Genomic DNA, 16,155 nt, shown 5'->3' on the forward strand with positions numbered 1-16,155 from the left:
CAAAAATGAGAGTACTCAGAATGCAGAATATGTACTATACAGCTGGATAAACGGATGCATTAACATGAAAGCATCATTCTGATGGTGTAGCTGGGTGAGGTGGGCCTGACTTTGCTCATAGTTTAATATATGTAAATGCACTGTACTTTACCAACTAATCAACTGTTATGTACAATGTTTTTCAATAAAAAAACAAAATCCCCTCTGAAATGTAGTGTCACACTCAAAATGAAAATCCAGACCTCAAGTGTTGCATTTAAGTGTAATAACTGACTAGCTTAAATGTCCTTAGTTGCTTTCCTACATGTGAGGAGTGACTGTAAAATATGTGTTTAGGAAAGAAAAAGAAATAACATTTGGTTAATATTAAATGTTATATTCTTCAGACTTTTGTATAATGCTCTTGTTAGATGTTAGGTATGGAAACCCATTGACGCCACGAAAAAAAAATGGGTGAAAATTTAAGAATACTGAAAATAATCATGTTAAGGCAAATTGATTGGATACTAAGATAGAATTGTGACTTTGAGTCAAATTTATAAGAGAGTAATTGAAATTGATTTAATTTGTGTGATATTAAATACCAATAATAGAAACATAAGTCAAACTTTTTTTTTTAGTTTTTTTTTAAAGAGAGAGCACTTCAGACTTATTGAAATCCAAAGTGAAACATATTATGGTCTGTAAGTAATTACACAAACAAATAAACAAAGATCAAAAAACAAAACAAAAAATTCCACCCGACACAAACAGTTCAGTGTAAACATACAATACAGCATTGATTTTCTACAGACCAATGAGATGAAGGCTGAGGCTACACACTATCCCACCATACTAACCCCAATTAAAAAAATACTAAACAATTATTTAAATATTAAAATAGTTGTCAGTTAAATTTCTGTCGATTGCCTAAATAATTAATCGGTGTAGTCGTATGTCTATTGTTGGAAGTACTTGACTTTTTAAGTAAACAGTATGAGATACAAAGTTATAATACTGAAACTGTCAAATTAAATTTATGAGATGGATTAAGTTTTTTTACTTTGACTCTTTTTGACTGACTGACTAACTTTAAGTTACTGTAAATACGACTCTAACTTGCCTTGTTGTGTCATTCTTTTAAATTAAAAAGTCACATTCTTCTCATATTGACTTACTTTCTCATAATGTCAACTCAAAAACTCATAGTTTCGACTTGCCATGAATATTGTTATCCCTAGCACTAACAGGCTTCCATACATAAAATGTCTAATCTATCTAAAAGGTCTCCAATTAGACAATCTGAGTTACAAATTCACTCTGTGGCTGAGACACTTGAAGCTCATAGACATATACTATGCATCCTGCTCGCTTGCTCCACATGCAGCTCAGTCCTCGTGAAACTGGTGATAAAACACTTTGATTATGTGATCATGCAGTTCCCAACTATTTCCTTGGTGCTTTGAGGATATTACTCTGAACAACTTCAACTGTGTGTGTGTGTGTGCGTGCGTGCGTGTATTCCCAACTTCCTGCTTCCTAGGTCTAGCAACAACTTTACTTTCTTCACTTTGTGTTCATGTGTGCAATATGTGACTCTGTTTGTATGTAAACCTTTTACCAGTTCTCTAAATAACCTCATGGTCTCTGAAGAGCACTTGAGAATCACTCTTTGGGCACTTAAGAAAAATAATATTTAGTTTTACACCTGTAGCCATGTGTGTGAGTTTATATTTCATATAATAAACAGGTTGTTTATTAAAGTTAATTGTGAGATACCGGAGATTGACGACAATATCCGAAGATGACGATGTGCGCACGAGCGAAGGGGGCCAGTGAGTGTGTGTTTTCTGTGTGCGAGTGTGTGTGCTGAACTGAGCGGAGGTGAAGAAGAGGAGGATGAAGCTGGGAGCGGAGGATGGGAGGAAGAGTGGAGTAAGAGACAGGCTAGCTGTGTGTGAATGAGTGAGTGAGTGAGGAAGAGGAGAGGAAGGTCGTCGGAGGGACCGACAACAAAGACTTGAATATTTTGGGGATAACCTCCGGAACATTACTAACGGAAACTTTCAACTTTTTACCCGCCACATCTCGGCTTGTTGTGTCCGGAGCCGGCTTTGTTTCACGGCGGGGGTGTCTACGATAAATGAAGGAATAAAATAGATCCCCATCGACCTTTTTCCACCCAAGCGGGGAATACCCTGGGACTGCTTTTGATAAAGGTTACGAGAGAATGGCGGCCAACATGTACCGAGTGGGAGGTAAGGAATGTTTTACATTTTTAAGACACCCCCCCGACAACGTGATTGTTCGTTTCGACAGCAAGGTGGCTAGCTAGCCGCTAGCTGTCTGTTCGGTTAGCCGCTAACTAATGCTAGCTCCTAGCGCCTGTACGTGCGTCCACTCTTGCATGGAAGAACGTCAAATCTATTAAACCCTCCAACAATGTAATGTGACTTAGCTAATGGGCAAATGGAAATAACTCCAATGCTATCAGAGTTACCTACTCTGTTGTAATAATCTGGGGACGCTCCTCTGACATTCGGCATGAATATAAAACACTAAGACGTGTTCATTTTTAGAATATATCAACTTTTAAAACAGATTGGCGAGATATCCCGATTAGTGTCCACCAAAATATGTTACCCCGCGGCGAGCGGCTGCCAAGCAGCATGAACCGGCTCCGAAAGTTGATATTTAATGTAAAATAAATGCATCCTGGTGGATACTAGAGTTTCCACCGTTGTATTTGTAGTTGCAAGTAAGCGAAGCAGTCGTTATTTGTCACATTTTTGGACGTGGAGTTTGTACATATGGTACCGTCCTGGAAGTGAACACAATGCTAGTTAGCATAAAGTGCTAAGTTAGCTGTTGAGAGGTCAGCATCCGATGAATGCGAGAGACGTCTGGGGTAGCAAGCTAAAGCTGGTCGGCTAGCATTGTCGGTGGGGTCGGTTAATTTCATTATCGCCTCCGCCATATCACTTCATATGCAAGGGATAGCGTTAGCCGTGCTAGCTAACTTTGAGTGCTAAGTTTTGTTAGCTTAGCGCAACGTACTGTATGAGGTTATGTGTTAGCCGGTGCGATTCCTCCTTGATATACTATCAGGTAGCGTTAAGTGGTTCGTTTATTTAGAGCAACTATATCGTCTTTTAAAGTTTATCAGTAGTTACAACGAAACACCGGCAAGTGAAACACGTAACAAAGTTAGCTAACACAACTTGCTATCATCTAACAATTGCGATACTTCTCATTTTATTATATACTGCTACTTTGCTACTGTGCTAACGTTACTGTATGGAAATTGTAATGTTAGCAGAAGGCAAAAATAAGTTAGGGTATACAGTATAAGTAACATTAACTTTCACAGCATCCCGGGAAATGTTGCAAGTCGCCTTATAAAGATTTACACCTCACTCGTTTGCTAACACCGTCACCATTATAGTGGGGAGAAACGAAACGCCGGTAGACACGGCTAGCAGCCAGCAACACTGCCTCCGCTGTTTTATTCCCAGTTTAATCGATCCTTCCATAGGAACAAGTGTACCTGTACTTTACTGTGGATGTTGATCAGTCTCCTCGTCTTTTCAGTACTTGTGACTAACGTCTATTGTCTCATCAGCAATAACGATCTTAGGACTTGGTGTACCTTCTTTGAGTCTGATTTGTGGCGGCCAGTGAGACAGTGTGACAGGCTTATTGCTGTGTAAGGTCACACAACGGTCTGTGGGCTATTTAGGTCATGCTGATTAAACAGTACTTTGTAGATCATGCTGTATAATTCTGTGCTAATACTGCAACTTGTTTGTCATAAGGTTGCATCGTGTTTCAGTTTGTACACTGGTTACTATGATGCTGTAATGAGTCTGGAACACATCCATAGCAGATAGCAAGAGCACCTCTTGTCGGTGTTAGTGGCAGACTAGTAGGATGGGCTGATATTAGGCTTTTGTGAAATATCAGGTGTTAATTATTCACATAATTACTCAATGTTTGTTTCCCCCAAGTCATTATTCAAAGTGTAATGTATGTATAATGTATGGCTCTATCTGCATAAAACAAAATACTCTATGAAATAATTGAATTAGATTAAGTTTATTGGATCATTTCAGTGTCCTGTAGTGTTTTTTTAAAAAGGCTGTTTCAAGAGCTGTTTCTTAGTGAAGATGTGTAGTTTTCAGTCTTTTGTAAGTTTTGCTGAATTAGTGTTTACACTGACATCTCTAATGTTTGGTCCTTTGATCTAACTAAGGATGGTTTCTAGGGGTGGGGGATCGATTCAGCATAGTATAGCAATATTGTTTTGGTAATATCGCATTGTAATAACACAAATACAAATTAAGCTTTTGGTACTAGAACTAGACTAGAATGCTGTAATCAATTTTCCAGTCCATAAGATATGTTTTGCTGCAATTAAAATCAGTAAAGTGAGATAAACAGACTGACACTATATCTTATTAGATAAAACAGATGATGCCAAAGTTTTCATTTAGGGACATGCTTTATAGTTAGTACAAAGGTAAGAAATTGCAGTATATTTTATCAATATACTCAGCATATCACGACACATTTAAAATCACAGTAATATTGTATCGTGACTTATGTATTGTAATAATATCGTATCATGACCTCTGGTGAGTCCCATCCATCGGGGTATATTTTGGTTTGATTTATGTGAAATTGCCATCCAGTGCACATGTTAAAATAATGTGTGTGAAGACCTTTGAAGATTGATACATACAGAGGCTTGTTGCTCAGAGCTTTTCTTTTAGGACTTGCGATGTGTGACAGACATGTTGCGTACAGTCAACAGGCATTCTGAGTGAACTTGGCATCAGATTCATTCTTGTGTCGAACTGCTTGGTGTCTCAGACCGTGTTGTGCTTTTTGCCAGTTTGCTGGATCATGAGTGTGCAGCTGAATTTCCATGGCAGGAATGCAGTGTGATGTGGCAAATAAAATGTTAGGGTGTAATGTGAAGTCTAGCCCATTACACATTGCAGTTATCAATAAGCATGTGATAAATGATGTATAAACTAATTTTTAGGGAGCCCACACAGTAACAAGGTTAAGTTTTCATGGAAACTATATAAACACAAATGTATTTTGTGATGTAGGCATTGGTGAAAATGTAGTTAAACCTTCGTCTGTCAGAATGAGTTCATATTTGTGAAACAAGTGTCCATGGATTTTGTGTTCAATAAGGATTTCTGTTGTTGCAGCTGACTGGTGCAGGCAGTACTGTATGAGCCTATATTACCAGTCCTCTAGAAGCACACAGTGTTCAGCCGGCATGTAAGATCACTATCTTCCCCAGAGATTAGTCAAAGGGCTTCCTCCTCTTCATTCACCCTCAAGCACCCGGCATACTGCGCCACTCCAGCCGCATACGTCCACAACAAACACTCACGGCTGCCTCAGCAGCTCCTCAGCAGACACTTTCTTTTTTTAGATGTTTTTTTCTACCCACACATACTTACATACATTAACATAAAACCAGATGATCCCTGACATGATTGTGCCAAATGTTAGGTTTTGCTGAGGTGTGTGTGTGTGTGTATGTGTGTGTGTGTGTGTGTGTGTTGTTCCTTTTTTTTCTTTCAGAAGGGTTAGATGTTGTGAACCCTCTGAAGTCCGGTGTGTTTTTATTCTGTGGATCATTGATCCATCAGCCCCCTCGCTTATTGATACACTGAGCTGGCCCCAGTGCTGGTGGAACAGGATCATTCTTTAATTTATCCCACTGGGCAAGAAGAAGAGATGGAGGGCTGGAATATAAAAAAGTAACTCCCTACGTCCACCATCACTAGAGCTAGAATCAGTCACGTCAGGCACATGAGAGTGCAGATCCCCTTTTGGTGCTTCAGCCAGTGTTATGTAATGTGGTGCTGTTGTGTTCCTTCACTCTGAACGAGGAGGTGATGCTTTTCTGGTCGGGCTCCTCATCAGTGTGCTAAGTAGAGCAAGAAATCCTCTCCCTGTCTGAATCCTTCCTTCTCCATCTCTGCTTGTGATGATGCATCAGAAACCCACTGATACCCTCCTGAGGCTCTCTGTCCCCGCTTGTGGGAGGACCAGATGGAGCTTGACGTGAAGCCACACTGCTGTGCAGAGCTGCATCAAACACTACAAGGAAGCACTGTGTCTGTGGTGGCTGTAAGATGAATGAATGGTTGGTTTGATCAATATTTTAAAGGCTGAAATCTCTCAGTTAAAGCTGTCAGCAACTGTTAACAGCTGCTATCCTGAGCCCATATTCAACATCATTAAATCTGAACACATTTTACAAAAAAATAATAAGTAATCCAGTAATTACAAATCATTTACAAAGTACAATGACCTCTTTTAAATTAAGAACCAGTTTAGCTAACTGTTCAGCATAAATCACTGACTAATGTGCACAAAATAAGATTACAATTACAAATGCAGCTCCACCCTGTTGCAGACATGAAGCTGTTTGAAGGGAGTTGATTTGTACAGCATATGAGCAATGTGGCCAGTCTGGGCCCTGTAGCGCTGGATAACTTCCAACCTAAAACATGGATAGGCAGAAACACAACACAAAACAGTATATAAAGCAAAAAAGAAAAGTTTTGTGCATAAAAATGAAGCATGACATAGGATAAAAAAGCCGAGAAAGGATACTGCAGCATGGGCTCTACTCATTTTGGCTTTGCAGAGGACTCATAGGTTTTTGACAGACAGCTTGAGTCAGCAGGAGGAGGTGGAGTTCTGTGACATTTGAGTTTGTTGGGTAGATGTTATTTAAACCTGGCTGAGATGTGTAACCCAGATCATCTCTAGGAGTAACATGGCTGATTGGAGTGCTTTCTGATTTCAATCCACTCTTTGCATACATGAGTGTTTTTTTGTTTGTTTGTTTGTTTTGTTCCAGATAGAGTATCCAGTAGGGCTGGGACTATAGGCTTTTCTCCCGATTCGATACAACCACTTTACTCGGGTGTCAATTCAATATGTATTGCATTTTTTTAAGTATTGCGATTTGGTAGTGTGCTTTATTGCTATTCTTGTATACTTTTTTAACACTGGACCGTGGGGAAAAAGTTCAATCGTACACTTCTGGAGACAGAACATGAGACCGTTTTCCAAAAACAAAACACATTATGTCAGTCTCTCTGACTTTTTTTCAGCACTCCCATGCACTGCATAAAAAGTGGTAAAGCAAGCAATAACTCTTTTTATGATCTTATTTTTAACAATTTTATTTTAATGAAATACTTTATTATACCGTATATTAAATAAACTTTAGTTACTAAAACGTATATGCACAATAGGATGATTAAAAAACTTTGATGTAAGCATAGACTGCTTCATTTAGCTGGCCCTGCTCATCAAGCTTGCAGTGTTTCCCATACAGTGATTTATTTGTGACATCATCAACAATGACCATCACTTATTGATATTCTACGTCTTATTTGTTTAGAAAATAGGTAAATTTTAAAATAAGTAAAATCGGGGCATCGGTGGCTTAGTGGTAGAGCAGGCGCCCCATGTACAAGGCTGTTGCCGCGGCGGCCCGGGCTTAACTCCAGCCTGTGGCCCCTTGCTGCATGTCACTCCCTCTCTCTCTACCCCTTTCACGCTTGTCTGTCCTATCGGCTAAAAATGCCCCAGAAAATATCTTTAAAAAAAAAAAAGGTAAAATCTTAGATTCTATTGCAGAGCTGTGCTTAGCGCATTTATCCGCTCAGCCGTACTCTCCCTGTTTATCTGATCACAAATGAGACAAATTAGTTAGCTAGCCACACAACGACCCCTTCGACTCTCCACACTGCATGGAGAATATCTAGGAAAGTGGGCAGAAGCTCCAGAGATAGACTTTCCTGTAGCCGCTGTAGCAAGTCGAATCCAGCTGGTGTAAACCCCAGTGCTGAGGTTAAAGGAGGGCTGGGTCTAATCTGTGTACGTGCAGCAACAGAAAGTTTGCTGATCCGGTGCTTTTCAAGCCGCTGAAGTCTGTGTCCTCGGATCGTCTGCCCTTTTCTGCTTTCTTGAGAGAGCAACAGAACGCCAGGCACAGTGCTTAAAACGGTCAGAGTGCTGGGTCTAAAAGTTTGCTTTCACTCACAAACAGCTGCTCCTCTCATCTGTTGATCAGCTGCCCACCCAGTGACTCAAAACTTCACAAACTGCTGCTGAGGAAAGAAAGAACCCATGAAGAGTTTTGCCTGTGCTGCATTCACTGACCTGCAAAAAACCCCAAATGTAGAGCTGCGACACAGACTAATACACAAGGACTCAGAGGCAAGAAAAACAAACAAAACACCAGAGAGTTAGCAATACTTAATTGAATTGACCCCCCACCGCTTATATCCAGTCACAAATGGGATGTTAGTAGCGGGTGGGATCTTTAATGTGTCCTCCTGTTAGTTTGACCAGTTGGACTTGAGTTGAAGTGGCACAGGCTCTTTGCTACATCATCTTCTTCAGCCCAGCAGGTTCACTTCACCACTGTCACAGCAGGTTTCAGCCAGTGTTTGATAGTGTTGGAGTTGATATCTGTAGCATTTCACATAAACAGGATTTACCTTGTTACTACACCTGTTAGCCTCCAGATTTTTTTCTCTGCCTTTTCCCTGTGTCCCTCCGGTTCACAGCGTCTCTTTATCTCCCCATTGTAAATAGAAGCATAGGGAGGTCATTTTACTGACACACCAGCTTTATTCTGAATATGATCACTTTCATTTTTGACTGAAGTGAGACCAGTGTTTGGCACTTTGATGGCAGGATATTTGCTGCGTGTGTGGAGTGAATGTTGATTCCACTGCAGACTTCTTGCTCATCTGACCGTCATGCTGCTTTTGGCTAGCCTTCTGGTCTCCTGACCTTTTGATGGGACTTGAAGAAATCTCCCAGACACGAGAGCTTACATGACCGCCTTCACCTTGTTCACACCATAACACCACAACCTGAACCATTACTACAGGGAAAATAATTTGGGCTGCTGGATTTGATCCAACTAGGCTGTTGGATGTTATGTGGTATTATGGCCATACTATGAGAGTTTCCTGTGATTTCTGTATACATAATGCTCAAACCACATTTCACTTGATCTGTTCCCCTCTCTGCCACATTCATTTCTCTGGTAATAACTGCCTGTTGAAGTTTAAGCTGGGTCAGTGCTGTGTGTGGGAAGGATTGCTTGTGGTTAGCAGAATGGGCTGCGAAGAGCTCCGGATTCAATGGAGGAGGTTGAGGCCAGCCTACATTTCTACATACAGAATGTTGGTGAATTAACAGAACTCAGTATACACTAAACTGAGGCTGATCTCTGTGAGGGAGGCACTAAGGCTGTTACTAATATTTTATTTCAGTGAAGCTGAAAAAAGCAGATTGACAAGCTGCAAACAAACACTGACCCAAACAAGATACAGTATACAACTAACAAGATTATTATAAATTGGGAAATATTTAGGGATGCATGATAATATTGGCATGCCATCGGTATTGTCCAATATTGGCTGTAAAATCAAATATTGGAATCAGCTAACATGCTGATTTCTGCTGATACGACAAACTGTTATATTTGCTTCAGAAAAATAGAGAGACAACTGGTTGCTCTGTATAATCAAATGTAGTTAAAAAACTTGTGTCGGTGGCTTATGGAGAACAGGAAAAAACAGGATACACAGGAAGGCAATCCAGGCACTCCAAAAATATAGAAAACAAGGAAGGAAGTATTACAAATCTTTCATTGTGGTGGCTAAATCATTCAAAAAGCAACTACTGCACGTCTTTGTCAGGGTGTCAAAAACAAGTTTTTACATCTACAAAGTAAAAAAACACATAGAAAACAAAAGGCTGTAGAATATTATTTATCTTGGGACTTTTCAAAACGTTCCTTATAAATGCATGTGCATGCTGTGAGAGTCCAAGGACAGAAGGATGTCACATGCTGCAAAGCCCTCTGAGGCAAACTAATTTTGTGATATTGGGCTTTATAAATAAAATTGAATTGAATATAAATCAGACGATGAAATAACAGTACTACACAATGCAAACACAAATAGCCTACATGGTCTTAAATCAGGGCATTACGTAAATAGGCCTACATAAATGTAAATGTATTTAAAAATAAAGATAACCCGGGGTACAAGCATACAGATAGAGAGGAATATTCAGTCAGAGGATTAAGGGAAGAAAGTTGCACAATTTTCCATAGTATATGGGTATATCATATAGGTCATCGGTCATATGAGTTATATATCAGCATATCTAATATCGGCAAAAATTCAAATATCATGCATCCCTAGGAATATGTAATCCAAGAACTTTAAAAACAGACCAAGACTTGGCGGTTTGATTTTCTGTAGTATTGATATACCGCTGCCAGCTGTGCTCTTTCTCATTGTTAATGTTCACTACAGCCATTCTGCCGTTCTTTGCCACTGACCATGAAAAGAAAAGTCATCATTGTCATGTCATAGCCTTGTTATAATTATCCTTTAATACAGATTTAAAATTTTATGGCCTTTCTCCTTGGTGTTGCAAGTGGTATCAGATATCAATATTTTTCAAAGTCTTGTATTGAAACTGGAAATTACACTACTGTGACAACACTAGTCCAGGGGCCTGTGATCCATATGAGACAATAACAGTACATATCCTCATTGTCTTTTCTTGGATGTGTACCATTACCTGTGTGGTGCTAGACCTCTAGCACTCTTGGAATGTTTAATAGGGATGATGTGTGATTGAGTGGAAATAGTGATACAGATGTGTCATGGGAATTTCAAAATAAAGCTGTCTCTGAAAAGTGATGATGATATATGTCAATGTATTCATTTTGCATTGATGATATTGGATTGTTGACCATTGAATTGATATGTCCATCCCGACTGATGCATTGTTACAGTCTTAGTCCTCAGCCTGTGGCTGTTACCGCTGCTGCAGTCCATAGGAACTTGGCTTGGGAACCGGAGGGTCGCCTGTTCAAGTCCCTGGTGGCTAGAGAGGTGCCAGTTCACCTCCTGGGCACTGCCGAGATGCCCTTGGGCAAGGCGCCGAACCTCCCAATCGCTCGGGGTGGCTGTCCATGGGCAGCCACCTCACTCTGACATCTCTCCATTTTTGTGCATGTATATGTCCTGTTTGTGCGTGTGTGTATTTTGGACCTGTGTGTTAAAGACAACGGAGTGAAAAAATTGAATTTCCCCTCATGGGGATTAATAAAGTATATAAAAAAAATAACAAAAAATAAAAAATTAGGACATTCTCTCCAGCATTGAACGCACCATGTGACTTTTTCTGTCCTCGCACTGTGTGCAGGTTGCTAATTTGAAAAAAGCCCAAACTATTTTGTGTGCCTGGGATTTTTTTAAAGTTGAAAATTGTGGTGTGGATGGAGATAACGTTAGAAAAATCTCTAATCTAGAGTGTGGGGTTTTTCTAAAATGGCTGAAGCTCTGCCAGGCCTGGTTGAATTCCAAAAAGGAAGAACAAGTGCTGTCTACCACGGCTGTGCCTCCACTGTCAGCAAACATCATTTAACATTTCCAGGGAACATTTGCATAGGGAAATGTTTACCCACCTTGTCTGTTGGACTGAATAAAAACCTTTGGAATACATTACTGCCTTTTTAAATAAAGAATGTATAAACAGAAACCATTATCGACAAATTCAATTTATGAATACACTAATGTACAGACAAAGCTGTTAAAATTTCCACTGTGTGCTTCTGTTGGTCTTATGATGTTAGAGGCAGACAACAGTGACTGATTAATATGTCATTTTTAACAGCAGGCAGTCGCTAGTATTTCTGAGGGACCCTGAAATTTCTATTTTTCTGGAGTATCAGAAAATCATTTTATCAAAGAAAGCAGCAGATGTTTCAGCCCCTTCATTGTTGGACTGAAAGTGCAATGTATGCTGGCTTTGTGTTATTTGACAGAAGAAAAAGTCAGGGTATTCCTCTAGATCAGCATCACTTAAACATGATTACAGGACATTATTTTAACCTTAAATACCATGTTTATTTCTAAATATCTGTATTTATTATATAAAAGTAAATAAGTGAAATCAGTAAGTCCCCATCAATCAGGCAGGGCAGGCTGCCACCCCCAGTATAAAGTCCTTTGCACAGTGTGGAAAACATGGACGGAATCGCGGACTTTGACAATAAAAATGCAATCAGCTTTAAAACACAGGTGTTTTGGTGTCATTGCGGGCATGCTGCTTCTTTCCTCTGCTGTCTGTGTTTCACCGGGTGTGGGCCTCAGCTCCTCCGCACAAACCAGGTGTAAAAAGTTATGTCGTAGCAGTAAATGCATTTGGCCAGCTCATCAGCGTCTTCTCGGTTGGTTTGACCACGGTGATGCGAGAACGTTGACCGCAGATTCTTCTCGGTCAGCCAGGCTTGGTCAAATCCCGCTATGCCTCTCTGTGGTTGAGAGGCAGTATCTGATGTTTCTTTATCAAGCCAGCCAGCGATTGCACCTCTGTGGCCAAACCACCTGTAAATGCACTGAAACTCATATGTCTACATCTGCTTTTCAAAATAGGATGTTAACACAGTAAAAATATATTGTGAAAATAAAATTAATTGTATTACGTGAAGTTAAAACATGTTTCTTGCATCCCCTCTTGATTAAGAAATCCTACTAAATAGTAAGGGAAATTACTTTATTCTTTAATGTTGGGTTGACAGTGAACGTTATAGTTGGACCCTGCAGGCATCCAAAAAAACTGAAGAATTGCACACTAACAGCTAAATTTAGAGCAGAGCAATATGAAGCAGTACATTATTTAACTTCATTATAACAGTACTTTAACTTTATTGTGACACTGTTTTATTCATCAACAGTACTCTATTTAACTTCATAAAACAGTACTTATGTAACTTTATTGTAGATGTTGTTCATTTGAATAATTTTATATTTTATTAGTCTACAGTACTTCAGAGGAGATTTCAAAATATTGCGATATATATTGTGTATCTATCGCAATATATAGCCTAAAAATATTGCAATATTATTTTTAAGCCGTATCGCCCAGCCCTAAATCCAGCTCATGTCCTTGAGGTCCATTGGTTTATGCTTCTTCTTATCTATAGATATTTCTAGTTCTTCTAAACACTCAACATTTCGACCGATGTCCTTTCATAAATACACGAACAAATATAAAATAGATTATTCCCTCCTCTGCCCAGTGTCATTTCATGGCACCTGCAGAGCAGTCACCCCACTCCTATATCAACCTGTGTTAGTCTCATGTTTTACCTATAAAACTCGCGTTTAAATGCCTTTCTTAATTTTCACACAGTCAGAGAAAGTAAAACTATGTGTCATGATAATGGTTCAGTTATAAACCACACGTCTCTCCTGCTGGGCTGCTGACAGGGCTGTCAGCCCGACAGTCAGTCACACTGAACGGCAGTAGAGGAGGTTTTACCAGCTCTTGGTTCAAAAGTAATGCAGCCGACTTCACTGACATTCAGCACCAGAGCTGAGAGCGTCAGAGCAGCCGACAGACACAACCACGCTGCCTGGCCTCGCGCCGTCCGCCTCAGTTTTGTGGTTAAGTCATTTTGAGACGAGACTTGTTTGTAGAGCTTACAGCCTGCTATACTGTCGCTTCTGCATTGCTCCATGTACAAAAAGACAATGCAATCATTTGACTGACAAAATGTGAGTTGACTTGGGGTCTTGTCTACTGATGACTCCTATTCACTTTAAGGGGCAGTTTAGTTACTCTACTTTTTGAATGTGTCAGTCATCAACCATGCCACAAGTTGTGACCAAATGCAACAGCATTTTACCAGATGTTATATTGTTATCATGCTTGGTCTTGCAGCTTTCCATAAAGTGAGTCAACTGACAGATTGCCATGCAATTTGTTTTGGATATCCTTAGTCCCCAGGGAAAGATGATTGATAAGTGATGATTTTGGAGACATAAACATTGTAGCCTCTGTGACCTGCTGGCTAGATGTTTGGTCTTAAGTTGTTACAGACTACCACTCCAGCCACTTAACAGACCATGGCTTCCTTTCCAATCAGGTTACAGACTGTAGCTAGCAGGGTGATTCAGCAGAAAAAAACACAAATGTATAAAGATACATTCTTTTTATTTACTTTAAAAAGACAGTAATGCAAGTGTCAAAGACAGACACGATCCTCTTGCTGGGGACTGAGGTAATAATTTGTCCACTGGCAACTTTGGTGAACTTAAGTATTTCAGACACTTGTGTATTATATTATACAAATACTTTCCCAAAAGGCAACAGGTCACAACAGGCTCTAAAACTGAAAAGCCTCTCTTATGCCATGACACTGAAAATACTAAAACACACAATAAAAAATAAAACTTGAGCATTGGAAGGAGTATTACAGTTAGTTCCATCTCCACTACATGTGAACTTTTAATGCACTCCAACATTTGTCATCCTGGTGATCAGCACATCTGGGTGATGCTGTCTAATGAGCCTTAGCATGTTGGATGTGTTTCCATTCACAGACCCTGCAACCGTGGAGCAAAGGCTACACATTGTCCTCATCTCATACACATTTCTCTCTAGTGCTGTTGTAGCTGCTCTGGGAACCTGTAGGCTGGTCTTTTAGCTCTGGTGCTTGATGTGACTGACTTGGACGGCAGTGAACTTGTTGTGCTAACCTCAGTACTTGTTGCTAATGACTTATGGCTAAAAGTTTCGGGGTGGACTTGCACTTGTGTGCTTTGGTTGCGCATTATGTGCATCAGTCTACATACCATGTATTCGGCATGCAGCTGCATGCACCAGACCGTGACACCCATACTGTCACTGTTCAGTACAAATACAGAAAGCATTTACAGCCCTAGTAGCTGCTTGGTAGCTATAGATGACATGGGCTGAGTCACATGTCCCACTGATTTTCAAAATAGTATTCCAGTAACACCAGGCTTTCCCACATATTCACTTATGTGTGTCAGCCTGCCAGGATATCAACATCTGTCACAGCATATTCATTTTCAATTTTTGGAGCTGGACCGTTCATTAGGAGTACTGTTGGAATATATGTGCTGTTAGGTTATTCATTGCACCACACTATCAGAATGCAGAGCGGACAGACTGAGCGACAGAATGCCAGGCGTAGTAAAAGTGAAACTTAACTGTTCATTGAGCTAGGTCTAAAAGTTTGCTTTCATCCACCACTGCAGCAGCTGCTCCTCCTATCCATTGTTCTTATCAGCTCTGATTAGATCAAATGATCAAGTATCAACTCCATGATTCAAACTGTCAAACACAACTACTGCTACTGTAAAAACAAACCAAAAAACAACCATTAAGAGTTCTGCCTGCGTTGTGTTCTCTGACCTGTAAAAACCTTGGAATAAAGGTCCCCGTTTACACGACAACGATTTCAACTGAAGACATTAAACTTTAGTTGTGTTTGGCCGATCGTTTACACGACAGCGGCATTTTGGGTGCCTGAAAATGCAACGTTTTGAAAACGGGTTCCAGAGTGCAATTTTTTGGAAACGGCAGTGACTCCGTTGTCATGTAAACTTGCAATACGCAGTTCCTCTGAAAACGGAAACTTTTCGCACATGAGCATTACGGTTCCCGTCATTAGGCATGCCGACAGTCACAACAACAATGCCGAGCTCTGTTTGTGCTGCTCACCCTGTTGATTTGAAACGAAGTGTAGATCTGTTACTGTAGCAACTCCACCTCGTCGTCCATCCAGACAAAGTTATCTGTGCATGCTTTCCCCATTGTATCTTCTTTGTTTTGGTTTGTAATCACCGTGTTGTAGAGGAAGGCGCTTCAGTGCAGGCGCATGGCGTCATGCTGTGGTGTTGCTTTGCAAATTTACACTGCCACCCATTGGCCTGGCGTGCATACTACAGCATTTCCAGTAGATTTTGTAGCTCCGTGTGAATGGGGATCATTTCAATAATGTCGTCATATAAACGCAGAAGTTTTGTAAAATGCAAAGGACAGACTTTATCGTTTTTATAGAAACTGTTGTCGTCTAAACAGGGCCTTAGAGAGGGCAGGGGGACACAAAGACAAGCTACTGTCACACACTCTAGTTGGAATCACTGTATATCGATGGTATCTAATTTCTTGGTTCTTGCTTGTTTTGATTTTCATGTGAATATTCCAAACCTGACTCCTGGAAAATATATTTGAATAGAAAATTGTGGATAAAATTCAACAACACAAAAACCAAGC

The 16,155-nt window shown here is 40.1% G+C and overlaps 1 protein-coding gene across 1 annotated transcript in view; it reads left to right on the forward strand.

Moving 5' to 3' along the window:
• The first annotated feature begins 1,859 nt into the window (after positions 1-1,859).
• The window catches only part of mta2 (metastasis associated 1 family, member 2), a 39,482-nt gene continuing 25,186 nt past the window's right edge, over positions 1,860-16,155 (forward strand). Inside the window, exon 1 of the mRNA XM_033609796.2 lies at positions 1,860-2,237. Coding sequence (XP_033465687.1) covers positions 2,210-2,237 — 28 coding nt within the window. The 5' untranslated portion in view covers positions 1,860-2,209. The remainder of the gene's footprint in view (positions 2,238-16,155) is intronic.

This window comes from Epinephelus lanceolatus, chromosome 22 (assembly GCF_041903045.1).
Source record: "Epinephelus lanceolatus isolate andai-2023 chromosome 22, ASM4190304v1, whole genome shotgun sequence".
NCBI classification, from domain to species: Eukaryota; Metazoa; Chordata; class Actinopteri; order Perciformes; family Serranidae; genus Epinephelus; species Epinephelus lanceolatus.